A 25,387-nucleotide genomic window follows, 5' to 3' on the forward strand; every position below is an offset into this window, starting at 1 on the left:
TGGCAGAGTTTGGGGCATGGTGGACGGGGGTTGGGTGAAGGACGGGATACAGGTCGGAGGATAGCAAAAGTCCTCCCAGCCCCACTTACTCACAGTAGCCGCGGCGACACTCCAGTCTATCTTAGAGCAGCGGGATCGAGAGCCAGGAGTGCTGGGGCTGCCCTGCTCGGGGTGAGGGGGAGGCCGGGGGGCCGGGGGGGCCGGAGGCCGGGACGAGTGCAATATTGGCAGGGGAAAGAACAACACTGCACCGCGTCCCGTCCCTCCCGCCCGCCCGGGGCCCGGGATCCCGCTCCCCACCGCTTGAAGCCGGATCAGCCCGAGAACCGGGGACGCGCTGGGGAGCTGGGTTCACCTTGGAGGGCAGAGAGACTTGGCGCCCGGAAGAGAGTGAAAGGGGTGGTAAGGGGGAGGGGGAAGAGGTTCGAGAACGGGAGACCGCAGTATCCCGGAAGGCCGCTTTCCGACTCCCGGGCGTTGCGCGCGCTTGCTCTTTAAATACTCAGACTGCGCGGCGCGGAGCCGTCGCCATGGTGACGCGTGTCCCAGCAACCGAACTGAATGGCTATTGCCTGGCAACGCCGGGGGGTTGAAGTTTTGGGGCCGCCCACATAGATACTCACGCTTTCTCTCGCCGGCGGGTTGAGGGGGGGTCTTCCCCGCCTCTCCGACTAGCGCCGGGGCGCGTAGACGTAAACGCACCCCCGCCCCGCGCCCGCCCCCGGGCCGGGCGGTCGCACAAAGCCGAGCGCGCGCTGCAACTGTGGTTCCTTTGCTCCTGGGGCTTCCCTCCAATCCCGCCGCACCGAAGTGTTCTTAAAGTTTATTTCTCAATTTGTATTCTTTGGGGCTAAGAATTGTTTCCTAATGCGGACGTAATTGCTTCTATCCGCCAAGACCGCAACCCAGGACCTCCGGATGGGGCCCGATAAGCTCCACGTGCCAAGTGGCTCCAAATACCTCCTTGATCCCATATGTTTCTGCCCTTCAAAATACCCCTTGATCTTCACAAATCGCGCACCGTCACACACAATTTTGTACCCCTCACCACCACCTTGTGCCTACGTGCCCCAAATACCACTCCCCAAAGGATAGTTCTGTGCCCCCAAATACCATTCGGTTGCCCCACCTATTTTCTGCCTCCTGAAAACATAACTCATCTGTTCCACTCCCCCTCCCACATTCCGATGTCCTCGCCCAAATACTTCAGTGCCCCTTTCCACGTAACTCAGACCCCACCCACTTAGCGCCATTTCCTCCAGACACCGCCCCCACGCGCCTCAGAGTCCCCCCCCCGCCCCAAAAGCTTCCAGCCCCTCCAGTGGTGGTACTGTCTGTTCCTCCCCTCCACTGTCCAAGAAACCCACCGACTCTTCTGGCCGGGGCTCTGCCCTCCCAAGCCATTCTCTGCCCCCACTTAGGCAGCGCCACCCTCCTCTCCACGGATCGGGGCTGCCCCTCAGCCGGCTCAGGCAGGCCCGGTGAGGCTCCAGGTGATCGCTAGGGGGCAGGAGAGCCCGGCCAGCGAGCCGCCGCTACCAGGCGGAGAACCGGGAAAGACCCTAAGATTCGGTGAAACGCAGATTTCGCCGTCTTTAATGGAAATTTCTTCCCCCGCCCCTTTCTCGGGAGAAAGTCATGGAAGGACTCGGGCTGCTGGCAAGTCCGGCAGGGGCGGGGACTGGGTTTCGGGGTAAAACTGCGTGTGGAGCGCTGCAGGGAGCTGTTAGAAGGGTGGGGCTATTCCGGGAAGTAGTGGGGGAAGGGGGGCCCCAAACTGGTACCTGTTCATTCGTCATCAAGCCTTCCCCTTCTTTCTCAGCCCCCAGATTGGGACTGCAAGGGACCCAATGAGAATGGGACAGTGGTGTGGGGGACCTTCCACCACCTTGCGGACCCCCCACCTTGCGGTTCAGGACTTTGACCTAGCCCACTTTCTCTGTTACTTTTCTCACCTTGGCTGTTGTCCTGGGGGTAAAACTGAAGCCATGAGGACCCAGGTCAGGTCCCAGGCTCCGTCTTACCGCCTTCTGGAGCCAGGGAGTGGTTGGTGAAAGGGGAAGGCCAGCTGAAGAACAAACATGTCAGAGGGTTGAGTGATTGGAGCCCACGTACCCTATTTGAGGGGCCAGGAACGGTTGGGGAGGAGGAGGAAGAGGGAGGAGGGAGGGAAAGGGGGAGGGGGCGGAGCTCTGTCACCTGTCACCTGCTCTGGCCGAGCGGAGGGCGGGCGGGGGACCGGTATAAAGCAGCGGGCGCCTGTGCCTGCTCCACCTCATGCGCAGCACCTGCCTGAGTCTGTTCTGCCCCCTCCCCACCACCTTACCGCCATCATGACAAGGGACATCCAGGCCCCTTTCTTCTTCGGGCTGTTGCTACTCCCAGTGCTTACAGGTGAGGGGCCCGGGGAGAGGTGGTGCTCTGCTCCTGGGGTCTTCCCAGCCTTGCTATGAGTTTTGCTTCCTGGGAGAGAGCATCCAAGAGGTAGAAGTTGCAGGCAGGCATGGCCCAGTCTGTGCCCGAATAAAGGAGAGAGGCTAAGGACAGGCTGAGACTAGACAGCCCCCCAGGAGAGTGGGTGCCAAGAGCAGGCGGATGTCCCAAAGAGAAGCTTGGTGGGGGTGGGGGGTGGGGGTGAAGTCTGGAGAGGCAAATCTTGGCAGCGGAGAAAGAGTAAGCCAGGAGCAGGGGGATATGGGAAGAGAGAGGGGGGTTGCCAGCAGGGGAGGAGAAGGAGGAGGGCTGACCTAGGGGCCCCACTCCCCAAATCCTCCTGGTATGACTTCTCCAGATGCCAGAGAGTATATTTTCTCCTTGTGCTGATTTGTCCCCCAATCCGACTCTGTAACCCCAACTTCTTACAGCTGCCTCCACCTCTTCTGAGACAACAGTTCCTACAACCTCTGGCCACACAAGCAGAGATACACAGACTTCAAATATCCAAAGCAGCCCAATGCCCAACTCCACTGGTGGAAGTGCTGTGAGCGCAACCAGCAGTTCACTCATCACCCACAGCCCTGCCTCAAGCTTGGTCAGCACTCCAGCCCAGACTGACACTTCATCTCTGACCGTCAGCCCTACCAGAGACCACATTAGCACTTCATCCAGGACCACAACTGGCATGTCCTCTCCAATCACCAGCCCTGCATCAGGTTTGGCCACCACTCCAGTCCACAATGGCACTTCATCTCCAGCCACCAATGGCACCTCATCTCCGACCACCAGCCCTGCATCAGGTTTGGCCACCACTCCAGTCCATGTTGGCACTTCATCTCCAACCACCAATGGCACCTCATCTCCAGCCACCAATGGGACCTCCTCTCCGACCACCAGCCCTGCATCAGGCTTGGCCACCACTCCAGTCCACAATGGCACTTCATCTCCAACCACCAATGGCACCTCATCTCCAGCCACCAATGGGACCTCCTCTCCGACCACCAGCCCTGCATCAGGTTTGGCCACCACTCCAGTCCACAATGGCACTTCATCTCCAACCACCAATGGCACCTCATCTCCAGCCACCAATGGGACCTCCTCTCCGACCACCAGCCCTGCATCAGGCTTGGCCACCACTCCAGTCCACAATGGCACTTCATCTCCAACCACCAATGGCACCTCATCTCCAGCCACCAATGGGACCTCCTCTCCGACCACCAGCCCTGCATCAGGCTTGGCCACCACTCCAGTCCACAATGGCACTTCATCTCCAACCACCAATGGCACCTCATCTCCAGCCACTAATGGGACGTCCTCTCCGACCACCAGCCCTGCATCAGGCTTGGCCACCACTCCAGTCCACAATGGCACTTCATCTCCAACCACCAATGGCACCTCATCTCCAGCCACCAATGGGACCTCCTCTCCGACCACCAGCCCTGCATCAGGTTTGGCCACCACTCCAGTCCATGTTGGCACTTCATCTCCAACCACCAATGGCACCTCATCTCCAGCCACCAATGGGACCTCCTCTCCGACCACCAGCCCTGCATCAGGTTTGGCCACCACTCCAGTCCACAATGGCACTTCATCTCCAACCACCAATGGTACCTCATCTCCAGCCACCAATGGGACCTCCTCTCTGACCACCAGCCCTGCATCAGGCTTGGCCACCACTCCAGTCCACAATGGCACTTCATCTCCAACCACCAATGGCACCTCATCTCCAGCCACCAATGGGACCTCCTCTCCGACCACCAGCCCTGCATCAGGCTTGGCCACCACTCCAGTCCACAATGGCACTTCATCTCCAACCACCAATGGCACCTCATCTCCAGCCACCAATGGGACCTCCTCTCCGACCACCAGCCCTGCATCAGGTTTGGCCACCACTCCAGTCCACAATGGCACTTCATCTCCAACCACCAATGGTACCTCATCTCCAGCCACCAATGGGACCTCCTCTCCGACCATCAGCCCTGCATCAGGCTTGGCCACCACTCCAGTCCATGTTGGCACCTCCACCCTAGCCACCAGCCCTGCCTCAAGCTCAACTGTCACTCCAACGCACATGGGCACCTCTTCCAAGGCTACCATGTCCCCAGTCAGCAAAGGTACTCCATCTTCAGTTCCTAGCAACCACTCTGATACTCCCACCACTCTTGCCAGCCACATTACCAGAACAATTGCCAACAGCACTAACCATAGCATAGTCCCTCCCACCTCCTCCCATCCTAAGACTTCTCAGCAATCTTCAGTTATGGTCTCTTTGATCTTCCTGTATCTTCGCATTACAAACCTCCAGTTTACCTCTTCCCTGGAAGATCCCAGCACCAGCTACTACAAGGATCTGCAAAGAAGGATTTCTGAATTGGTGAGTACTGCCTTTCTTCTACCATGCTCCCGTAAAGCAGACTTCAGAACTTTTCGAACCCCTTGCATCAAACCTTAGCCCTGGAGTTCCCATCGTGGCGCAGTGGTTAACGAATCCAAGAACCATGAGGTTGTGGGTTCAATCCCTGGCCTTGCTCAGTGGGTTAAGGATCTGACGTTTCTGTGAGCTGTGGTGTAGGTTGCAGATGCGGCTCGGATCCCTCGTTGCTGTGGCTCTGGTGTAGGCCGGTGGCTACAGGTCCGACTCGACCCCTAGCCTGGGAACCTCCATATGCCGCAGGAGCAGCCCAAGAAATAGCTTTAAAAAAAGACAAAAAACAAAGAAACAAACAAACAAAACCTTAGCCCTTTCCCTCTCATCTCAGTTTTTGCAGGTTTATAAAGAAGACAGGCTTCTGGGACTCCTTTATATCAAGTTCAGGTACAGTTCTCGGGGTGGACTCTGTGTGGGATGGGTGGACAGTGTCATGACTGTGGGCAGCGGCTGGCGTGCTTGTGGTTGCGAGGGATGTGCTGACCCAGAAGCTGGGCCCCATGGCTGAGTTGCCCATTTCTCTGTGACCAGGCCAGGATCTGTACTGGTAGAGCTGATTCTGGCCTTCCAAGACAGTGCCGCTGCCCACAACCTGAAGACACAGTTTGATCGGCTTAAAGCGGAAGCGGGCACCTATAACCTGACCATCAGTGAAGTTAGTGGTGAGGCCACTTCCCCAGCTGCCACCCAGCCCCACACTGCCCCGGGCCAGTCTTTCTCCGGCATCTGGGCTGCTTTTTCTCTTGGTGCTGGTAGGGGGAGGGTCACCTCCTTTGGTAGACTGGCCTGAGCCCTGCTTTTCCTTCCAGTGATTGATGCACCATTTCCTTCCTCTGCTCAGCCTGGGTCTGGGGTACCCGGCTGGGGCATTGCCCTGCTGGTGCTGGTCTGTATTCTGGTCGCCCTGGCCATCATCTATGTCATCGCCCTGGTAAGTGCTCAGTCCTTAGCCCTGACCAGGGTCCCCCTGTGGGCAGGCCCTCCGTGGTCCCCCTCAACCTCCTATCTCCCCAGGCTGTGTGTCAGTGCCGAAGAAAGAACTGTGGGCAGCTGGACATCTTTCCGACCCGGGACGCCTACCATCCTATGAGCGAGTACCCCACCTACCACACCCATGGGCGCTATGTGCCCCCCGGCAGTACCAAACGGAACCCCTATGAGCAGGTGAGGATGGGCCCCCCCAGGCAGAGAGAGGCAGAGGCTGTGGCTGGGCGGGGGTTCTGACTGGGGTACTGGGGAAGCCCAGAGAACTTAGAAGAGGTGAGAGGTGAATTGACTGTGAGGGCCTGACATGGATGGGGGAGGAGGTGAGAGGAGTTCTGGGGGAAAGGCCTGGGGCAGAGACCACGGGAGAAAGGGGACCTCGAGAGAGAGTGCCCCCCACTCCCAGCCCTCCCAGCAGAGCAGTCACTGCTCGGGGAATTAGGAATTAGTGCCTGGGCTGTTCCCTGGGATGCCCAGAGGAGAAATGAGTGGGGCACAGCGCCCAGGGGAGCCCTTTATGCAGGACTCACGGGGAATGAGCCCCTGTGCCCTCTGGTTGTCTCCCAAGAATGGAGGGTAGATTGAGACAGGCTGGTGGGGCCAAGGGGTCTCCGAATTGAGGAAGAAGTCTCGCCAAGCAGGGTGAGCCTGGGTGCCGGTGGGTGGGGACTCTGGGAATTGCGGTTCTTGGGAATTGGAGGGGGGCCCAGATCCCTCCTCCCTCTTTCTTCTTCTGGCCTTTCTCTCTGGGACCTAGTAAATAATTACTTGGCTACCTGGGCTGGAAGCCACTCCAGGTGGGGGAGGAGAGAGGAGTTTCCTTTTCTTGACCCCATTTTTCCTCCACTTGGGGACTTCCTTCTCTAGGTTTTACAGACACACATAAAACCTCCTTGGGCTGGAGGAGCAGAGAGTGGGGGAAGAAAGGCAGGAAGGGAGAGCAGGGCGTGCAGGAGGGCGGAGGGAGGAGGAGCGGCCCTGTTTACAGTCACCTGGCTGCTGGTGGGGACCAGCAGGTGCTCTCTCCGAATTAACCCTTTGAGAGCTAGTTCGGCTCCCAGACCATTTACCCCAGCCTGGGGTGCCATCCAGGAGCCTTGGGGAGGAAGTTTCTCCCAGGAAGGCCTCTGTCTCTCATCCTGGCTCCCTTCTCTCCCCCACCTAGGTTTCTGCAGGCAACGGTGGGGGCAGCCTCTCTTACTCGAACCTGGCAGCCACTTCTGCCAACTTGTAGGGGCACATTGCCGGCTGAGCGCCCAGCCAATGCCAGCTGCCTCCCTGAGGTTCTTCCCTGCTGGAGCCCCCGCCCCCAACTCTGTTCTGGGCTGATGAGCTGGGAGCACAGGTGGGCTGCCCACAATCTTCCTCACAGGTCCCACCAAGTCCCCTAACCCATCTGAGCCCTAGCGAAGTCCATCCGAGCCTGGGGGACATGCCTGAGGCAGTGGCACCCAGGAGGACTGCCTGGAAAATTCCAAGATGGGAGTGGGAACCTGACCGTGGCTGAATAAAACGTGGGCCTCCTCCGCACTGACTGCCAACTTCTGAGCTGTCCTCTGTGACCTTAGATAGGTGGGGGTGGTCCCAATGTATGTAACGGGTTCTGGAAGGGGCCTTGGGAGAGAAAAGGGAAGCTTGGCCAGAAGGGGCGGGCTTCATTTGAGAAGCAGGAGCCCTGGAGAGAGGACATTGGGGCAAAGAGTGGCCGGTGGAAGACCTCGAGTCACCTTTCCTGCATGGCTGGTGGCACAAGAGGAAGGAGGAAACGAAACCTCCCGGGGCTCAGGGGCCGGTGTGACCCGGCTCCGCCCACATGCCCGTGACTTTCCCCTCTCCCTGGGCCTGGGTTTCATCCCCGCGGCCTCCTCTCCCCTTGGCACGGTGCCGCCAAGCAGCTCTATTCGGGGCTGTCCGAGTGTGAAGTCAGTCTTCGGGCGGTGACAACAGTGGCAGAGTCAACAGGGCCACGATAAGCTCCGTGTCAGATCCGGGGGGCTGGCGCCGGACCTGCGCCCTCCCCGTCGGCCCCACCCGCCCGCTGGCTCTGGGGTCTGCCACCCAGCACCCTGAGAATGGGGAAGTGGTTCTGTTTCCCTGATCCCTATGGGCCCAGGCACCGGGCCCGCCCCCTCGACCACATACCCTCGGGCCTGGCGCCACTTCTACCAACGCACCGTCGTAGGGCGGACGCCAGCGGCCACCGGAGCGATGCGCCCCCTGGCGGCCACCGTCGGCTCGGGCCTGAGCCCAGACAGGTGTGGCAGGAGGGGGAAGGCACCAAGCTTGGCGACCTTCTTCCTTCAGGTGCCAGATCCCTCAGCACCCCTGCTCTGAGCAATAGCAGAGCACCCTCGATCCCTCCGCCTGCCACACCCAGCACGGAAATGAAGAGGAATGCTCAAAGGAAGACATCACAGGAAGGCCTGGCATCACAGTTTATTGTTTATAAACCATGAAAATAACATCTGTTGCTTGGCACAGGCCTAGAAGTACCCACTGCAGGGGGGGCAGCAGCAGGTACCAGAGGCCTCGCCAGGCCCCACCCAATGGGAACACTCAACCTCAGCTGGGCCCCCAAGGGAGACTTGGCACATTGGCATGGGTGCAGGACAGGTAAAGCATGCAAGAGGGCGACGAGGGAAATAAAAGGCATGCGGCTGGGGGTACAGGGACCCGAATAAATTAAAGCAGGATGATAGGGTCCCTTTTCCCCTCACCAGGGAGTGCCCGGGCGGTGTCCAGCCAAAAAGCCTGCTGGCCCCAAGGCTGGAGTTCAGCGCTGATGGGGCCGGGAGCTTGGCAGGACAGAGGGCAGAGCTGGGGAGCATGCCCAGTGTTCCAGGCGCCTTCCCTCCCAATCAGCCTGGGAAGGAGCACAGGGCAGGGTCAGGGAAGGGGCGCTCTCCATGACTTGGGTAAAAGATGCCAAGGGCAGGGCATGGGGCAGAGACTTGATAGGGGTGGGGCCCTGGGTTAAGAGGCAATGGAGAGAATGGGGACATCCAGAGAGGTGAGCAGAGGAGAGTCTCTTGGTCAAGAGAAGGCCCTGGGAAGACAGGGTGAGGGACAGGACCACCTGGTAGGAAGAGTTTGAAGGAGAAGCTGCTGGAGGAATAACCCGGCTTCAGGAGGCTTGGAAGAGTCAGTCCAGCTTGGCGAAGCCTCCAATGGTGACCTTCCTCTCAGGCTTAGTGCCCACGGGCTCCTGCAGCTGGACGGCGCCACCGCCAATGAAGCAAAAGGCGGGGCACACAGGTCCCGAGCAGTCCAGGGGACACTCCAGGAGCCCTCGGAAGGACACAGCATCCAGGAAGGAAACCCGACCCCGCTCGTAGTCCAGGCAGATGCCCAGGCGGGGCGGCAGGGGCACTGTGCAGCTGGCAGCGGGGCCATCCCTCCCGGTCAGCCCTGCATTTGAGCTGGCCCCGGCTCCCAGCAGGATCTTGCCCATGCCAATGGTTAGGAAAGCGAAGGGGGGAGACGCCTCCACGGTAGCATCCTCAGCACCGCTGTCATGTCCGCTGTCCGGGTCGTACCTGCAGGAGGCAGCGTTGGGGAGGAAGATGCTGGGGGGTGGCGTACAGGGGTGGGGGAGGGGGCCAGAGGGCTGAGGTGTTGGAAGGATGGAATGCCGGGGAGAAAGTGGTTCGAAGGATGATGTGAGGTATTGAGAAGAAAACATGTTGGAGAGACAGGGGTTAGAATATAGGGTTGGGGGTTCTGTTGGTGGAAGAGGGTATTGAAAGGATAGCACAATGGCCAGAGAGGTGTGGGGGAAAAGGATAGACGGTATTGCTCAAGCGCACTGAAGGGATCAGCGCTCCTGACATTGGAGGGTGGTGAGCAGAGTGCTGCTGGGATTTCATGATGGGAGGGTTTTTTTTGTTTGTTTGATTTTTTTTTTTTTTTTTTTTGCTTCTTAGGGCCGCACCCGTGGCATATGGAGGTTCCCCAGGCTAGGGGTCTGATCAGAGCTAGAGTTGCTGGTCACAGCCACAGCCACAGCAATGCAGGATCTGAGCCACATCTGCGACCTACGCCCCAGCTCACGGCATCACCAGAGCCTTAACCCACTGAGAGAGGCCAGGGATCGAACCCGCAACCTCATGGTTCCTAGTGGGATTCGTTTCCACTGCGCCACAAAGGGGCCTCCCTGGGAGGGGGTTTTAAAGGTGAGAGAATCTTGGAAGGATGAAGGCTTAGGGATTTAAGGTCCTAGGGAGGCAGGGAAAGCAGAGAAAGGAAACTGGGATGGTAGATCGTGGGCGAGAACTGAGGGCGGGTCAGGGTTTTAGATGAAAGATGTTGCGGGATGCAGGGTTGGGGACCAGAGGTTTAGGAGGGAACTGGTGTGGGAGAGGAGGCATTTTGAAGAAGTGGGGTGTTGGGGGGGTAGAGTGCTGCCCAGAAAGGAGTCAGAAAAGCCCGTGTGGGGAGTTCCCGTCGTAGCTCAGTGGTTAACGAATCCGACAAGGAACCATGAGGTTGCAGGTTCGATCCCTGGCCTTGCTCAGTGGGTTAAGGATCCGACGTTGCCGTGAGCTGTGGTGTAGGTCGCAGACACGGCTTGGATCCTGAGTTGCTGTGGCTCTGGTGTAGGCCAGCAGCTACAGCTCCAACTTGACCCCTAGCCTGGGAACCTCCATATGCCGCGGGAGCGGCCCAAGAAATGGCAAAAAGACCAAAAAAAAAAAGGAAAAGAAAAGCCCGAGTGGGCGGGTGTTAAACAGGATGTTGGGGGTGAGAGGGTATGGAGATGGGACATTTAGAGGAAGAAGTTTAGGATGTTGAGAAAAGATGTGGGTGAAGGAGGTACTGGAGAGAAAAGGCTTGGTGGAGAAAGGATGTTGGAAATGGGGTGTTAGGGAGAAAGGACATGGAGACTTGGAGAGATGGCCTGAGTGACAGAGGAAGGGGCGTGGAGATGGCGCCCTTTCCGCAACCACTCTGAACAGCGCTGCTCAAAGCCCTTTCACTGAGCCCACATTTCTCCTGACCGCAGGCCCCCCAGCCTAGCCCCCATGCTCCTCTTACTTCCTTATCTCCTGGCAGCGCCATCCCAGCGAATGTGCTCCCCTTGCCACCCCCGCCCTGTCCCCAGCTCCCCGACCCAGGGCCCTATACCCTCATCCCTTCCAGAGAGGCCTGACCTGGGGCTGATCACATCGGGGGCACCCTGGAAGCTTTCCTGAAGCTTGCTCTCCAGCCCGACGCCCACCTTGACCAAGTAGGAGGCTGGGTCTACGGCACAGGCCCAGTAACTGCGGCCCTGGGTCACAGCCACATCGCCCAGGACCACATCCACGCTCAGGTGGCAGCCCGTCAGCAGGCGCTCGGCAGCCAGCAGCAGGGGCAGCCCTGGAACACTCCGCACCGCGCGCTGGTCCTTGCTGATGGCCAGCCGCTCTCGGCTTGTGCCCCAGCGGCCGTCGAGGAAGAAGTGCAAGACTGGAGCGGGGGAGGGTTGAGACAGAAGGAAGGACTTCAGGGACAAACACTGGCACTGGGGACCTTGAGGTGTTAGCACGAGACACCAGGAGATTGCAGAACGTGGTTGCCAAGGAGTGGGCAGGGAGCTCTGGGGAACAAGGCCTGGAGAACTGGAGTGGGGGGCATAAGGAGAGAAGAAGGGGCATCCCAAGTGGGCATGGGGCCCCAGGAAGAGTTTTAGTGATGACCAGTGGGCATAGGAGCCAGTCCCCCAGACCCAGCTGACTCGCAATGCTGCCTCCCAACTCTTTCCCCCACTGCCCCATGGAGGGTCTCCACTGCTGGTGACATTCCACCTGGTGACATCTCACCACCATCTCCTACACCAGGCTGCATTCTGGTGCTGCATTCTGGTGCTCACCCCTGGCCCTCACACCCAACCCCTCACCCTTCTGCCCCCTCTCAGGAGGTGATGCTCCTCCAGCGAGCCTCCACCCCAGAGTCCCCACTGTTTTCTGTTCTTTTTTGTTTTTGTTTTTTAGCGCCACACCTGCAGCATATGGAAGCTCCCAGGCAAGGGGCTGAATCGGAGGTACAGCTGCTGGCCTGTGCCACAGCCACAGCATCGTGGGGTCCAAGCCACAGCTGGGACCTACACCACAGCTCATGGCGACATCAGGTCCTTAACCCACTGAGTGAGGCCAGGGATCAAACCTGCATCCTCATGGATACTAATTGGATTCGTTGCTGCTGAGCCCCAAGGGGAACTCCCCCCACTGTTTTCTGAAGAGTCGCTTTACCCACACTCAGTGAGCCCTTACCAGGAGCTGGAAACACGGCTAAGATGGCTCATGTTATCATGTTACTTAATTCTCACAACTCCAGGAGCTCAGTGTCCTTTCTGTCCCTACAGAAGAGGAACTTGAAGTCCAGGGATGGTGACGTGCCCAAAGCCACATAGCTGGCAAGAAGCCGAGCTGGGGTTTGAACCCGGGCAGTCTAGGGAGCGCAACCCGCTGGCTTATGGCATCTCTCCGGGGCCCGGGGCCCGGCGTGCCCTGTGGCCACTCACCAGGCGCTGGGGGCGTGTGCAGATGCACATCCTCGCTGTACTCGCCGTAGCCCGCCTTGTTGCAGCCGCGGACGCGCAGCACGTACACAGAGCCCGTGTCAGGGTTCTCAAGCAGGGCGCTGGTGCCCCTCACCTCCTCCCGCCGCTGCCAGCGGGTGGGGCCCGGCTGGGCTGGCACATCCGTGCGCCGGAACTCAATGGTGTAGTGCCAGGCCGGTGGCGAGTGGGGGGGCAGCCGCCAGCACAGGAAGATCTGGTCGTAGGCAAAGGTGCGCTGGGTGTCGATGACTGGAGCCTCGGGCACTGTTGGAAGAGACAGCGGGGATCCGTCAGGGCCTGGCGACGGGCCTGGCGTGGAGGGCGGGCAGGAAAGGGGAAAGCAGCGGGAGCCGGGGGGGTGAGTGTGAGTGAGAGGGATCTGGGGAAGACACCTGTCTGGGCCCCCGGGCAAGGACGGGCAGGGCAGAGCCCAAGGCAGAAGGAGGGGCAGGAGGCCTGGGGCCGGGTCCTGGGCTGCCACTCCCTCACTCTGGACCCCCTTTCTGGGCCCCAGCTTCCTCCTCTGTCAAATGAGGGGCTCATATCAGAAGGGGTCCCTTCTTTCTATGACCCTTTTTAGTCTATGAACAAAGAGGAGCCCCAGGAAAAGGCAGGCAATGGCCACTGGAACCCAGGCAAGAGGGCGCTGAACAGGAAGGAGGGAACCGAGGGGGCGGGAGACAGAGGCAAGAGTCGGCAGGACAGAAAATGGGGGACAGCAGAGGGCAAGCAAGAGCTTGATGGCAGGGAACAGGAGTCAAGGAGAAGAGGAGGAAAGTCTAGAGGGCAAAGGTCACAAGGACAAAAGGTCAGAAGGGCAAGGGTTAGGCCAGCACCTAAGGAAGGCATGAGAGAGAGACAGAGCACTGGTGGGGGGTCGGGGGGGGGCACCAGGTCAGGAGGCGTCTGGGGAGGTCAGGAAAGAGAGGCAAGTGATGAGTGGGGAGCCGGGCTGAGTGGGAGTGGCAGGGCAGGGGGCCTGGCGTTGGGGGGGGGGCAGGACCCCCGGGGCAGGGCCGCTGACTTGCCTGGGGTGCTCCGGAGCAGAGTCCGCGGTGGCCACAGCCTACAAACAAAGAGAGGGAGAAGCAGCGCTGAGCGCGGTGGGACCGTGTGGGTGGCCGGATGGGCTGGTGGGCGGGGTGGCTAGCCGGGCCGGGTAGGAGGCTGGGAAGTTCCCTGGTGGGCACTGCCCCCCGGGCCCGCTGCTGGGGAAGAAGGGAGGAAGGCTCTAATTGGGCATGGGGCCTGGCCATCTCCTCACCTCTCAGGAAGTTAAGCTCTGTCAGCAGCTTCATCTCACGCCCCACGTCCAGCTGGCAATGGCGAAAAGAGGAGCTGGCAGCTGGCCGGAACGTCTGAAGGGCCTCGGTGGCTCGGGCAATCCTGGGATGGGGGCAGGCAAGGGTCAGGCACTACCATCTGGGTAGCCACCACCCGTCCCCTTGATTCTGCCTTGCCTGTCCCTGGAGCCCTGGTATCTGCTGTGGGTCTCTTCCTGTCCCTTTGGACAAGCTGGGCATTGGTTTGGCCTGGTGAAAATCCCCAGGGCCTGATTCTCCATCGGACAGAACTCCCAACTCTGTCTTATACATGAGCTACACCCACGATGCCCCTACCCCGCAGGAGCCTGAGCCCCTGTGCCACGCCCCTGAGTACCTGTTATGCAGCTGTTTGGCTGCTTGCACAAAGCAAGGTTGGTCTGTTTCCTTAAGAACCTCCTGAGCGTAGCCCACCAGACCTGAGCCATCCAGCAGGCTCCGGTGCTCCTGGATCTGGGCGCTGAGACGGGCCAGCCGCTCCTGCTGGCACTCCTCAATGGCCTGAAGCAGTGACGCCCGCTTCTCCTCCAGCACAGCCCCCAGCCCCCGCACCAGCTGGGACACCTCCTCCTTGGCCTGCTGACCGCTCACCTGCCCAGAGAGCAACATTTACTATCATCTTCTTCTTCTTCTTTTTTTTTTTTTTTTAGGGCCGCATCCACACATATGGAGGTTCCCAGACTAGGGGTCTAATCAGAGCTATAGCCGGCAGCCTACGCCACAGCCATAGCAATGCAGGATCCGAGCTGCATCTGCGATCTACACCACAGCTCACAGCAATGCCGGATCCTTAACCCACTAAGCAAGGCCAGGGATCGAACCAGCAACCTCATGGTTCCTAGTCAGATTCATTTCCACTGAGCCACGACAGGAACTCCACTATCTTCTTGAATGCTTCAAAGTAGCACGTGCATCAGCCTCCTGGGGCACCGCACCATGGATCTGGGGAAATCTTACCTACCCATTCTTTTTTTTTGCATTCAGATGTTCCTGGGCCAGGGATGGAACCTGTGCCACAGCAGTGACAATGCGGGATCCTTAACCCGCTGTGCCACCAGGGAACTCAAACCTATGCATTCTAATAGGGCCAGGCTCTGCATACCCAGATGGGCCCCTGTGTACCCAGATGGGCTCAACTCCTGACTATGTGTGCTCACCTTCCTGGATACCCGCATCATAATCCTGAAGCCTTAGGGACTCCCCCAGATAAAAGGCCATGACTGGGAGTTCCCATCGTGGTGCAGCGGAAACAAATCCGACTAGGAGCCATGAGGTTGCAGGTTCGATCCCTGGCCTCGCTTGGTGGGTTAAGGATCTGGCGTTGCCGGGAGCTATGGTGTAGGTCACAGACGCGGCTCAGATCTGATGTGCCATGGCTGTGGCCTAGGCCAGCAGCTGTAGCTCCCATTCAACCCCTAGCCTGGGAACCTCCACATGCTGCAAGTGTGGCCCTAAAAAGCAAAGAAAAAAGGCCATAACTGCACTAACGCCCACCAGGACTGCACTAGTATCCGCCAGCATTTATGCCATCCTTATCGCCCATTCCTATCTCAGCCGACTCAAGTAAACTGGCAAGTGGTATCTGAGCCATCGCCTCACTCTCTCACCCTCCTTGGTCCAGGCATGTGTGCCATCCTCAGCAGGGAGCCGAGGCTGAAGCCATCTGAGCTACATCCGCGAGGCTTTTCAAGCTCTCCCTCTCCTGGGTGAGAACCACTCTGTCCCTATGGCAGTCTCAGGCACAGCCTGGGGCACTGCTGTTCCTGACAACCTGGTTTAACCAGAACCTCAACAGGACCATGGGCCCCTCCATGGGCTTCCTGAGCTTGCAACCAGGGGACTGGGCCGTGGCTGGTCCACGCCCCTTCCTGCTCCCGCTCCCCGGCCGGGCCCGGCCTCCCTGCCCTCCCTCACCTCAGTGTGCCTCACGGTCTCCTCCAGCTCACAGATCTGGGTCTGTACTGTGTCCTGGTTTCCCAGGATATATGTCAGGCTCTTTGTCAGCTTGTCCTGAGGGGGAAGAAAGAGGTGGGCATTGTGCCTGACTCCGAAGAAGCCAGCAGTGAAGAGGAGGTGTGAGAGGGTGCGAGTGCGGGTTAGCACTGGGGTCCAGTGAGGCAGGGGTCCTCACCTTGAGGGCCTGGTAGGCACTGAGCACTGGTGTGATCTTGTGGCCACTGTGCGTACGTCGCACACGGCAGAGCTGGCATACAAGCCGTTGGCACGTCTTGCAGTAGTGGGTCACCTCTTCCTTGTGATCTGGGCACATCAGCCCCTAGGGACAGAAGGAGCAATGAGAGAGTCAGCCAGTGGTGTGGGTAAGGGTGCTGGCCCACCACGGAGCCACTTGGTGCCCTCCCTCTGCTGGTTGTATGGGGATGGAGGCAGGTTCAGGTGGTGGTGCTCCACAGTGCCACCTGGTGGTACACCCCGGCATCAACGAGCACCTTTCCTGCATTAGCCTTGCTCCACCCTGCATTTACCTCACAGCAATGTGTGGTAATAACAATAAGGAGGATAACCTTAGCCTTGCGGTTAATAATTAGCCTTGTCCATCTTGTTTTCTGTGTAACCCCAACACCTAGAATAGCACCAGGCACACAGGTGCTTGTTAAATATTTGTTCAATGAATGAACGCATACAGACCTTTTTAGTGTATAAATAACTTCCACAAACATTAGCTCAGAGATCCTCTCAACAACCCTGCAGCTATGGATATTTAATCCTCATTCAGCAGGTGAGATGGAGGCTCAAAGATGTTCAAAGATTGGTCCGGTGCCTTTTTTGGTACAGACAAAAGGAGCTAGGCAGTGGCACCGCCCTGGCCACCTCCTTTTGGGCGACCCCTCCCACCCAGCACCACCATGCCCCTCCCTCCCCAGGCCCTGCAAAGGCTGGCTCACCTTGGGGCGGAAGGAGAGGGTGGGCAGGGTGGGCTCGTGCTGGGCCTTCTGGGTGCCCCAGGGGTGGAAGAGCTTGAAGCACTCGTTGCAGAAGGTGGCACGGCACTCGGTGCAGCCCTTGGTGGCCTCTAGTGGCGGGGGCTTGCACAGCTGGCACAGGATGGCGCCACCCACACTCACACTCTGGCGGTACCTCTCCACCACACGCTCCAGGGTCAGGTTCCGGAACAGCCCTGCCAGGCCCCGCTCCCCGAGCTCCACATCGCCCTGGCAGGCTGGGCACGGGAACGTGATCACCTGGGGGTGCAGGGCACCTCGTTTCCGCCCGGGGTACGTCCCAAAGCCTGTGGATGGGCCGAGGAGGCAGGAAAGTGAAAATTATAGCCGGCTTGGGGCATCTGTTCAATTAAAAAATGAATTTTTATTGCGCCAGAGCTCGGCTCTCATTAGAGCCTGGATGGGCTGTCTCTCCACCGCCTGAAAAAGACAGATGCCCCTGGCCAGAGATGGACCCCTTCCGCCTTCCCAATGGCCATCCCAGCATCCTCACCCCCACTCCACAGGCGCCAGCCCCACCTGACTTAAGCAGCCGGTCCAGGCGGTCTGGCTTGGGGAGAGTTCTGCGGGAGAGGCGGGGACTTCGAGTGGAAGGGGTGGAGGCAGGAGAGGTGGGCTCGGAGCTGGGGTCCCCACCATGGCCTATGTAGCCCTGCTGGCCCAGCACCTCCCGGGCACAGGCCTGGCACACATTGTGGGTACAGGGCAGCACCAGTGGCTGCTTGTACATCTCTTGACACACTGGGCACAGCAGTTCCTTCTCCATGTTCTTCATGCTCGTCTGTGGAGGGACCGGGAGGTTGGATCAGAGCTTGGACACCTGGACATCTCTCCACAGGCCCCTCAGCTGCCCTAAGAGACCCACGGGATCTCAGGAATGGGCAAGACAAGTTACAAGGGATCGGACAAGCTGTGGATTTTCTCCAGCACCAGCCCTGGCCTGGTTCACAGGCCTTCCCGGCTCCCTGTCTCTAGCTTCTGTTTCCCTCCTGCAGAGCTACAGAACCTAAGGAGGAGGGATGGTCGAAGCTCGCCTCTACCCCAGCCTCAGGCCCCACATCCTTCACCGTCCCAGTCCCAGCCAGACCTGCAGCCCCTCTCACCTGGCCTTGGCCCCATCCCCCCCCATCCCTGGGCCGCCTGCCCCCGCCACTCCTCTCAAGGACACCGCCCATTCTGCAGCTCCGTGCGGACCCCCGCCCCCTTCTCTGACTCCCCCCCTCCTCCCCCCTCCCCCGCGTGACTCCTCCCTATAGCCAGGCTCTCTCCATCCTTCTGCTCACCCTGCCCGTCCTCCTGCCGCGGCTCCGGCCTGCAGCTGCCCTCGCTTCCATTCCCCATCACTAACCCATCCGGCTCCTTCTAACCCATTCCCTTTTGCCCCCCACGCTCCGGCCCTCCTGCTTCCTCCCCCGGCACCACCTGGCCTGCCGCAACCCCCTCCCCTAGCAAGGGAAAAAAAATGAGCGCCCCGCCTCCTTGCCCCCTCCCCACCGGAAGTACCCCTCCCTTTTTTGGTGGCGGGGGGTCCTGAAGCTATGCCCCACCCCCACACCTCACCTTGGTCCCTCTCTTCGCAGCCATCCCGGTCAGGGGCGCAGCTGACACAAAGGAGGGAGGGACAGGGAGGGAGGGGGAAGGAAGTGGTGGGGGGGAGCAGGGTTGGCACCGCCCCTGGGAGAGCCGGGCACGGGTTGCCATGACAACCGCAGGCTCGGAGGCAGCCTTGAGTGGGGGTGCGGTGGGGTGGGGTCTCTGGGAGGGGTCCAAATTGGGAACTACACCGCGGAGCGGCTCCTTGCTCTCCCCCCACCTGTCCTCAGTTTTCCTGGAAAATATCCAAGCTCACTCACGCCCCCTCCTCAGAGCATAGCCCGGTTGCCCTGCAGCCCAGCCCCGGTGCACGGCTGGCGGCTAACCCGGGCCGCCCCCTGCGCCCGGGCAGCTCCAGGTTCCTTACATCCCAGCAGATGGACGCCTTCACGGCATTTACCACAGGGGTGCCCCCAGATTACCCTCACATGCCTGCAACCCGATCCCCCCAGTTCTTTCTGCCATCATCAGCCCGCTGTCTACATCCCAGCATTTGCAGGATCCCCACCTGTTCCAGGTTCCGGCCAACCCGGGACCCCTATACTCCCCCTCCCCTTCCCTCGACCCCACCTTAACTCACACTGATGCGGACCAGTGCATCCATGATGGAAGTGAAGGTCTGCATATCCTCACCCTCAGCCATGGCCCTACCATGCCCGCCCGCCCCCGGGTGCCCGATCCCGGCTGCGGCTGCGAACCCCGGGCTTAATGCTGGAGCCCAGTGGGGATGTGGGGAGGGGTGGGGTGAGATGTCACTGCGCATGCTCAAGGGACCATCCTCGAACAGCGCCGGTCGAGGTAGGAGGTGGGAAATAGTTTTCCCCACGTGGTTCTCAGGAGGCGGTGGTGGGTGGCGGTGGGTAACTTGGAATGGTATCTGAAGGGGGTGCCATTTCTTATGTTCGAATTCTTTATTGGCTCCTAATCTTGCTCAGAGAAAGCAAGAGGATAGTTTCAGAGAAAGATGGGCTTAAGGATGGAAGTACTTGATTTTGGTTTGGGCAGAGTCCACGAGGCAATGATCATGGGGGAGGGAGTTTTAAGGAAAGGGCACTAGGGCTGACGTGAATGGCAAAGAAGACAGACGTGGGCTAGAGACTATGGTTCATGGGTCCAGTGACTTGAAGAGTTAAGTGCAGCGTGCACTGAGAGGCGGCAGATGCTCCGGGTGCGGAGAAGAGCGGGGGATCAGGGTGGTGGCCAAGGCTGCTTTTGCATGAACTATTTCCTCCCTTCCGGGAGAGGGCGCTGCGCCCAGGCGCGGCGGGGGAGAAAGAGGAAGACGTTGGGGAGAAGCAAGTCCACGTTTGGGGCCGACGCATGCGCATAGCCAACCGTTCCCGGTTCGGCTCTCCTCTCGGACCGCGGCGCCAATTGGACCCCAGGGCAGGGCATGATGGGTAACGGGACCCGCGGGATCCCACCTGGACGGGCTAGTGGGGTCGGAGTTGGGCGGACCAGCTTTCCTCGTCCTCTTCCCGCAGAGCTGACGTGTCCTGGGTTCCAGGGGGGCGGGCATTTCCCCAGGGCGGGAGGGTTCGAGGCATCTGGGGCTGAGGAATGAATTCCTGGGGGGTCGCCGCGGGTTTTGGGAGTTGCGGAGGATGGCTGCAGTCCTGGGAGCGCTTGGAAGTGGTCGGGCCCTCGACTCCCGGACCTGCCGGATCTGCCTGCAGCTGCTGGAGGGAGGACTGGGCCTAATCTCCGTCTCTTCTCTACTCCGCTGCAGTGGTGGGTACGGGCACCTCGCTGGCGCTCTCCTCTCTCCTGTCCCTGCTGCTCTTCGCTGGGATGCAGATGTACAGCCGGCAGCTGGCCTCCACCGAGTGGCTCACCATCCAGGGCGGCCTACTTGGTTCCGGCCTTTTCGTCTTCTCTCTCACAGTATCCTCCCTGAGGTGGAGCAAGCAGACGTGTTTGAGGGTGGGGAGGGTGGAGGGCCACAGGCTTGTACCCCTCCCGTTACCCACAGAGCTCTGCCCTCCTACTCCTGTGCACGTCCTACTCCTTCACTCTCTCAACCCAGGCCTTCAATAATCTGGAGAATCTTGTCTTTGGCAAAGGATTCCAAGCAAAGATCTTCCCCGAGAGTAAGTGGAAATTGAGGGTGGAATATTTGATCCCTCTCCTGTAACCTCCGCAAACACAGTACTGAATTTCCAGGTGCTTAGAATAGTAAAGGTGTTTTAGGAAAAGGCAATATGTGTATTAATACTGTCTGGAAGCAGCACCTTAGCTAGCTGCTGCTTTTGGATCCAGCACCTTAGCTAGCTGCTGGAATTGGAGCTAGAAGAGAAGGCTTCTGAAAGCAAGAAACCCAGTTTCTTCCTGGCCATTTCCTGGGGAAGGTTGAGGGGAATAGCAGGTTTGGGTTTGTAATGAGCACATCCAAGGAAAGATGTTCTTTGTTCCCAGCAGAAGGAGCAAGACCAAGTGTGTTGAGAGGTTCAGAGGTGACATTGATTCAATATTCGGGAATTCTATTGATTTGAGATGATCGTGAAGAGCCTATGTATTACACATATCAACTCTCTATCTCAGCAAGAATCCTGACCAAATAAGAATAACTGTTAGATCGTTTTCTTTTTTTTTTCTTTTTTTCTTTTTTTCGTCTTTTTGCCTTTTCTAGGGCCGCTCCCATGGCATATGGAGGTTCCCAGGCTAGGGGTTGAATCAGAGCTGTAGCTGCTGGCCTACACCACAGCCACAGCAACGCGGGATCTGAGCCATGTCTGTGACCTACATCACCACTCACCGCAACGCTGGATCCTTAACCCACTGAGCGAGGCCAGGGATTGAACCTGCAACCTCATGGTTCCTAGTTGTATTCCTTAACCACTGCGCCACAACGGAAACTCCCGAGATCATTTTTCATTTGAAACAGTCGTTGTTATTAGAGCTCATGTAATCAAGAACATGATTTAGTTATTTATGGAGAATTAACGTTCATGAACCAAATCAGACATCAAGGCCGGATCACCTAAGGGATGCCATATGCCCCAGCTGATGGCACATGCCATCTTTTGTGACCCCCTTCACCTGGTAGAACAAAGACCAAGGCCCTCCTTTTTTTGTCCTCTTTGTGTCTTGCTTTATCCACCTGGCCCTTTTGCAGGCTTGGCTTCCAGAGTTGCCTCCATACAGCCATACAGCAGCCAGAACTTTGTTAGAATTTGTTACCAAGTGTCAGATGTATTGCCTTCATTTGCAAGCTTCTTGGCCCTCTTCACCTGCCCTGCCCTCCCTAGCTGCGATCTGCCCTCCCACCCTCTCTCCAGTCCTACCCTGAGGCCCCTTCCCGCCCCCCATGGCTATGTGGATCCAGACACTTCCCTCCAACCTGCGTCCAGGGAGTGAGGCCCTTGACTCCCCACACTGGCCAGCCAGTTTCATGAATTTATCCCCAATGTCTGGCTTCCCTTGGAAAGGCCTTGACCCTCTTCCTCAAATGGGAGCAAGCCTTGCTCTTCAGACTCTGCTATCACCTTTCCTTCTTATTGGAGACAAGCCAGGATAGGGAGATTAAGTGATATTTGGGCCAGAGCTGGCCTTACTGCCTGGGCATCAGTAAGGCATCTGAGATCCTGCTGTTGCCATGCCCTACCCCTCCAATCTGGCCCCCCAAATTCACAGGGTCTCAGATTTCTCCTAGGCTCCATATATGAATGCCTGGTATTTCCCTTTTTTTTTGTCTTTTTGCCTTTTCTAGGGCCACTCCCACAGCATATGGAGGTTCCAAGGCTAGGGGTCCAGTCGGAGCTGCAGCCGCCAGCCTACACCAGAGCCACAGCAATGCCAGATCTGAGCTGTGTCTGCGACCTACACCACAGCTCATGGCAACGCCATATCCTTAACCCACTGAGCAAGGCCAGGGATCGAACCCGCAACCTCATGGTTCCTAGTCGGATTCATTAACCACTGAGCCACGACGGGAATTCCAATTTCCCTTCTAAACAGCACTCTTCTTGTTCCCCTCTTGCCTCCTCAGTTCTCCTCTGCCTACTGTTGGCTCTCTTTGCATCTGGCCTCATCCACCGGGTCTGTGTCACCACCTGGTAAGTGCCTGACAGCTGGGTAAGAGGCATAGCTGGCACTAGAACCTCCTGTGAGGGTTCCAGACTTCCCCTACCTCCTCCTGCTCTGTTCCCCACCCCCCCACCATCACCCCATCCTCTTTGCCAATTTCCTAAACCTGAACCTGGGTTCTTTCCCCAGTGCTGGTGTCTGCGCTAGGAGGCACCAGGCTGGCCGCATGCCATTGAGGCCATGATCTTTCTCCTTCACCCTGTAGCTTCATCTTCTCCATGGTTGGTCTGTACTACATCAACAAGATCTCGTCCACTCTGTACCAGGCAACAGCCCCAGTCCTCACACCAGCCAAGGTTACTGGCAAGGGCAAAAAGAGAAACTGACCCTGAATGTCTAATAAAGTTGATTCTTTGTAGCTCTGTGAGCTGTGATATGCTGTGGGCCTCCTACCAATGCCTGCATGGGTGTGCAGAATGCTGGGGCAGATGGGTACCTACTGTTTTCAGACCTTTGGGTGGCGGGGGGCTTTCCTTCCTCCAAGATTTGTTTTTACCAAATATTGATTGAGTGCCATCAGTGCCAGGCACTTTGCCAGGCACAGAGTGGCACATGCTTGTGTAAGAGTCTCATCACGGAAGAAAAGTGTATGAACGATCTGCAGTCTTGCCCTTTGGGAAAAGGGGTAGAGACTGCAATGCAGGAAGGCCTGCTTGGAGTTCCTGTGGTGGCTCAGGAAACAAATCCAACTAGTATCCATGAGGTTGCGGATTCAATCCCTGGCCTTGCTCGGTGGGTTAAGGACCTGCTGTGGCTGTGGCTGTGGCATGGACTGGCAGCTGCAATTCCAATTCGACCCCTAGCCTGGGAACTTCCATATGCTGCAGTGTGGCCCTAAAAAAAAAAAAAAAAAAAGGATTAAAAAAAAGTAAGGCTTGTTCTTCTGAACTGGAATTAGACCTTGGAACAGTGGAGTCTGGGAGGGAAAGTCTCCCGACACTGATACCTCCCCTTGGGGTTCCATTTATGCATGTGGGGGCTTTGTTACTCCAGCTCCTCACCCTGAGCAGACAAGCCCTCTGCCCCTTCTGCTCCAAGTCTGCGGGTGGAAATTCTCTCCTGATAGTGCCCTCCTGGACCCATGTGTTCTACTCCAGCATGGATGTCGTATGCCTGTATTTTAGAAAGACTTCCCAGGTTGAATCACTGTCCCTTCTCTTTGTTCAGGTGCCTTCATTTTCCTCCTCCATCTCATAGCCAAGGAATTGGCAATTTCCTAAGTTTTAGCAAAGTATATAGAACACTAGGGACAAGGCCACCCACCTTGGAGCCAGCTTTAATGGATGTGGGGGATGTGACTTCTCAGGTCCTACTCTGTCCATGCTCTGCCATGAGGAGTACCTCTCTTTCCACTGTCCATTGGGGCACCCAGGCATCCCCACTCTTGCTGGGTGGTGCGGGCTTCAGGGTTTTTTGTTTTTTGTTTTTGTTTGTTTGTTTTGTCTTTTTGCTATCTCTTGGGCCGCTCCCTCGGCATATGGAGGTTCCCAGGCTAGGGGGTCAAATTGGAGCTGCAGCCACCGGCCTATGCCAGAGCCACAGCAACGCGGGATCCTAGCCGCGTCTGCAACCCACACCACAGCTCACGGCAACGCCGGATCGCCAACCCACTGAGCAAGGGCAGGGACCGAACCCGCAACCCCATGGTTCCTAGTCGGATTCGTTAACCACTGCGCCACGACGGGAACTCCGGCTTTAGGGTTCTTACTGTGCCTTGGTCAGCTTTGTAGTCTCCCCGTGCCTGATCATGGGCAGGGAAGACTGATGGGTTGGTTGAATGAAAGAACCTGCCCTTCTAGAACGGAGAATCTTACACATGGGATGGGCCTGGGTTAGGGGCTGCGACCCAGTGAAGACGAAGAGAGTCAAAGGATTTCTGGTCAAGGATTAGAGGTACACCCACACCCTCCCATTTGTAGCTGGAACCCCAGTCCCTCTCTCCGCTATGCTTAGGCTGAGGGAGTGCTTTGCGGTTTATGCAGCTTGCCCGCAGAGGGCGCCATGAGCACACACCTTCCTCCAGGAGACTGCAACACCCTTGTAAGCCTGTCCTGAGGGCTAGGAGGGTTGCTGGGAGAGTCTTTCCACTGGAAGCCAACTCTTAGAGGACCTGAAAGACTGGCCAGTTTGGGAGGGCTGGAGCTCAGATCTCCTTGCTCCCGTAGGATGGACGTGGAGGCAGAATTCAGCAGAGACCAGAGCCTTCCTGAGAAGCTGGAAGCTCTTCCTAGCTGGATCTAGTCTCCAGCTTACCTAGTGATGGAGACTAGGCAGGTTTCCATACTTGGGACTCTTGGGGAGAAGAAAGATGGTCCAAAGTGGATCCTGGACCTCTGGGGAGGCCGGATTGATTCTAGGTCTTACTCTGTCAAACTTTGACTTTCTCCTGACCTGCAGTGGGAGCTGAGGGCAGAGGGCCAGGTCCCAGCCCAGGCAAGCACAGACACAACTAGGGTATAGGGCCACCTGAAGGCACCATGTCTTCTAAGATGAGAGCTTGGGTGGGGCCTGATTAGGGGAGGAGCCTGAGCAGGTGCCAGGACGATGCCAAGGGATCTGCGTACCTGCTGCCACCAGCTATGTAGGCATCAGAGACAGTGTGTGGCCCAGGAATAATGACCCCCTCCTCAGGAGATGGGTGCATTTTACCAGGCAGGTTGGCGCCGACCTCAGCTCTCCACCCAGCCTATCCCTGGGGTACCTAGTTGCTGGCTGCCTGCATCTGACCTACCAATTAACCCCGCTGGGGTATCCCAGCCACCTGACACCATCATTAAGTAAGGGGGCGTGAGGCCACCACGGGCTTCTGGAGACCTGGAGGTGAGAAGGGCAAAGGTGCTAACCTCTTGGCCCAGGACTCCTGGGGCTCTGCTCCTCCCCGGAGGCTAGAGGCTGAGGGGAGAGCCGGGCTGGCTGCCCCTAGAGGACAGAGGGAAGCCAGATGTTTCCTCCTGCTCCCTCACACGTGGCCCCGACACCCGCCAGCACCCGCTGCCTGCTCCGGAAATAGGAGTAAATAATACTGGGGGAGGGGGCC

The 25,387-nt window shown here is 58.2% G+C and overlaps 3 protein-coding genes across 7 annotated transcripts; 2 read left to right on the plus strand and 1 right to left on the minus strand.

Moving 5' to 3' along the window:
- The first annotated feature begins 2,259 nt into the window (after positions 1-2,259).
- On the plus strand, positions 2,260-7,389 carry MUC1 (mucin 1, cell surface associated). 3 transcript variants are annotated; one of them, XM_047784393.1, is made up of 8 exons: positions 2,260-2,394; positions 2,865-4,316; positions 4,425-4,810; positions 5,196-5,251; positions 5,396-5,526; positions 5,674-5,795; positions 5,879-6,028; positions 7,014-7,389. In XM_047784393.1, the coding sequence occupies exons 1-8, from the start codon at positions 2,334-2,336 to the stop codon at positions 7,080-7,082; spliced, it is 2,427 nt and encodes an 808-aa protein (XP_047640349.1). In that variant the 5' UTR covers positions 2,260-2,333; the 3' UTR covers positions 7,083-7,389. The 3 variants fall into 3 exon arrangements, with proteins under 3 accessions (XP_047640349.1, XP_047640350.1, XP_047640348.1); XM_047784394.1 differs by having other exon boundaries at positions 2,865-3,884; positions 4,101-4,810; XM_047784392.1 differs by having other exon boundaries at positions 2,865-4,810.
- Positions 7,390-8,275: 886 nt separating this feature from the next.
- On the minus strand, positions 8,276-19,080 carry TRIM46 (tripartite motif containing 46). Of its 2 annotated transcripts, none has more exons than XM_047784422.1 (10): positions 18,845-19,080; positions 17,191-17,452; positions 16,615-16,958; positions 15,843-15,986; positions 15,626-15,721; positions 14,049-14,302; positions 13,654-13,775; positions 12,351-12,653; positions 10,999-11,296; positions 8,276-9,384 (listed from the first exon to the last, which is right to left on the minus strand). In XM_047784422.1, the coding sequence occupies exons 1-10, from the start codon at positions 19,025-19,027 to the stop codon at positions 8,991-8,993; spliced, it is 2,400 nt and encodes a 799-aa protein (XP_047640378.1). In that variant the 5' UTR covers positions 19,028-19,080; the 3' UTR covers positions 8,276-8,990. The 2 variants fall into 2 exon arrangements, with proteins under 2 accessions (XP_047640378.1, XP_047640379.1); XM_047784423.1 differs by lacking the exon at positions 18,845-19,080 and adding an exon at positions 18,232-18,258.
- Positions 19,081-19,556: 476 nt separating this feature from the next.
- KRTCAP2 (keratinocyte associated protein 2) lies at positions 19,557-22,708 on the plus strand. 2 transcript variants are annotated; one of them, XM_047784418.1, is made up of 5 exons: positions 19,557-19,664; positions 19,994-20,148; positions 20,291-20,354; positions 22,253-22,319; positions 22,556-22,708. In XM_047784418.1, the coding sequence occupies exons 1-5, from the start codon at positions 19,658-19,660 to the stop codon at positions 22,674-22,676; spliced, it is 414 nt and encodes a 137-aa protein (XP_047640374.1). In that variant the 5' UTR covers positions 19,557-19,657; the 3' UTR covers positions 22,677-22,708. The 2 variants fall into 2 exon arrangements, with proteins under 2 accessions (XP_047640374.1, XP_047640376.1); XM_047784420.1 differs by having other exon boundaries at positions 19,568-19,650.
- Positions 22,709-25,387: the final 2,679 nt, after the last annotated feature.

This window comes from Phacochoerus africanus, chromosome 6 (genome assembly GCF_016906955.1).
Source record: "Phacochoerus africanus isolate WHEZ1 chromosome 6, ROS_Pafr_v1, whole genome shotgun sequence".
NCBI classification, from domain to species: domain Eukaryota; kingdom Metazoa; phylum Chordata; class Mammalia; order Artiodactyla; family Suidae; genus Phacochoerus; species Phacochoerus africanus.

Coding starts and splice junctions, on each gene's coding strand:
- TRIM46 (XM_047784422.1), bottom strand. CDS start 19,027: ATGCGCAGTGACATCTCACCCCACCCCTCCCCACATCCCCACTGGGCT. Junction 15,987..16,614: donor CCCTCTCCTTCCGCCCCAAG/GTGAGCCAGCCT, acceptor TTCTGTCCCTAG/GGGCTGATGTGCCCAGATCA. Junction 9,385..10,998: donor CCCGATGTGATCAGCCCCAG/GTCAGGCCTCTC, acceptor TGCCTCCTGCAG/GTACGACCCGGACAGCGGAC.
- MUC1 (XM_047784392.1), top strand. CDS start 2,334: ATGACAAGGGACATCCAGGCCCCTTTCTTCTTCGGGCTGTTGCTACTC. Junction 5,796..5,878: donor TCATCTATGTCATCGCCCTG/GTAAGTGCTCAG, acceptor CTATCTCCCCAG/GCTGTGTGTCAGTGCCGAAG. Junction 6,029..7,013: donor AACGGAACCCCTATGAGCAG/GTGAGGATGGGC, acceptor TCCCCCACCTAG/GTTTCTGCAGGCAACGGTGG.
- KRTCAP2 (XM_047784418.1), top strand. Junction 20,149..20,290: donor TTTTCGTCTTCTCTCTCACA/GTATCCTCCCTG, acceptor CTCTCAACCCAG/GCCTTCAATAATCTGGAGAA. Junction 20,355..22,252: donor AGCAAAGATCTTCCCCGAGA/GTAAGTGGAAAT, acceptor TTGCCTCCTCAG/TTCTCCTCTGCCTACTGTTG.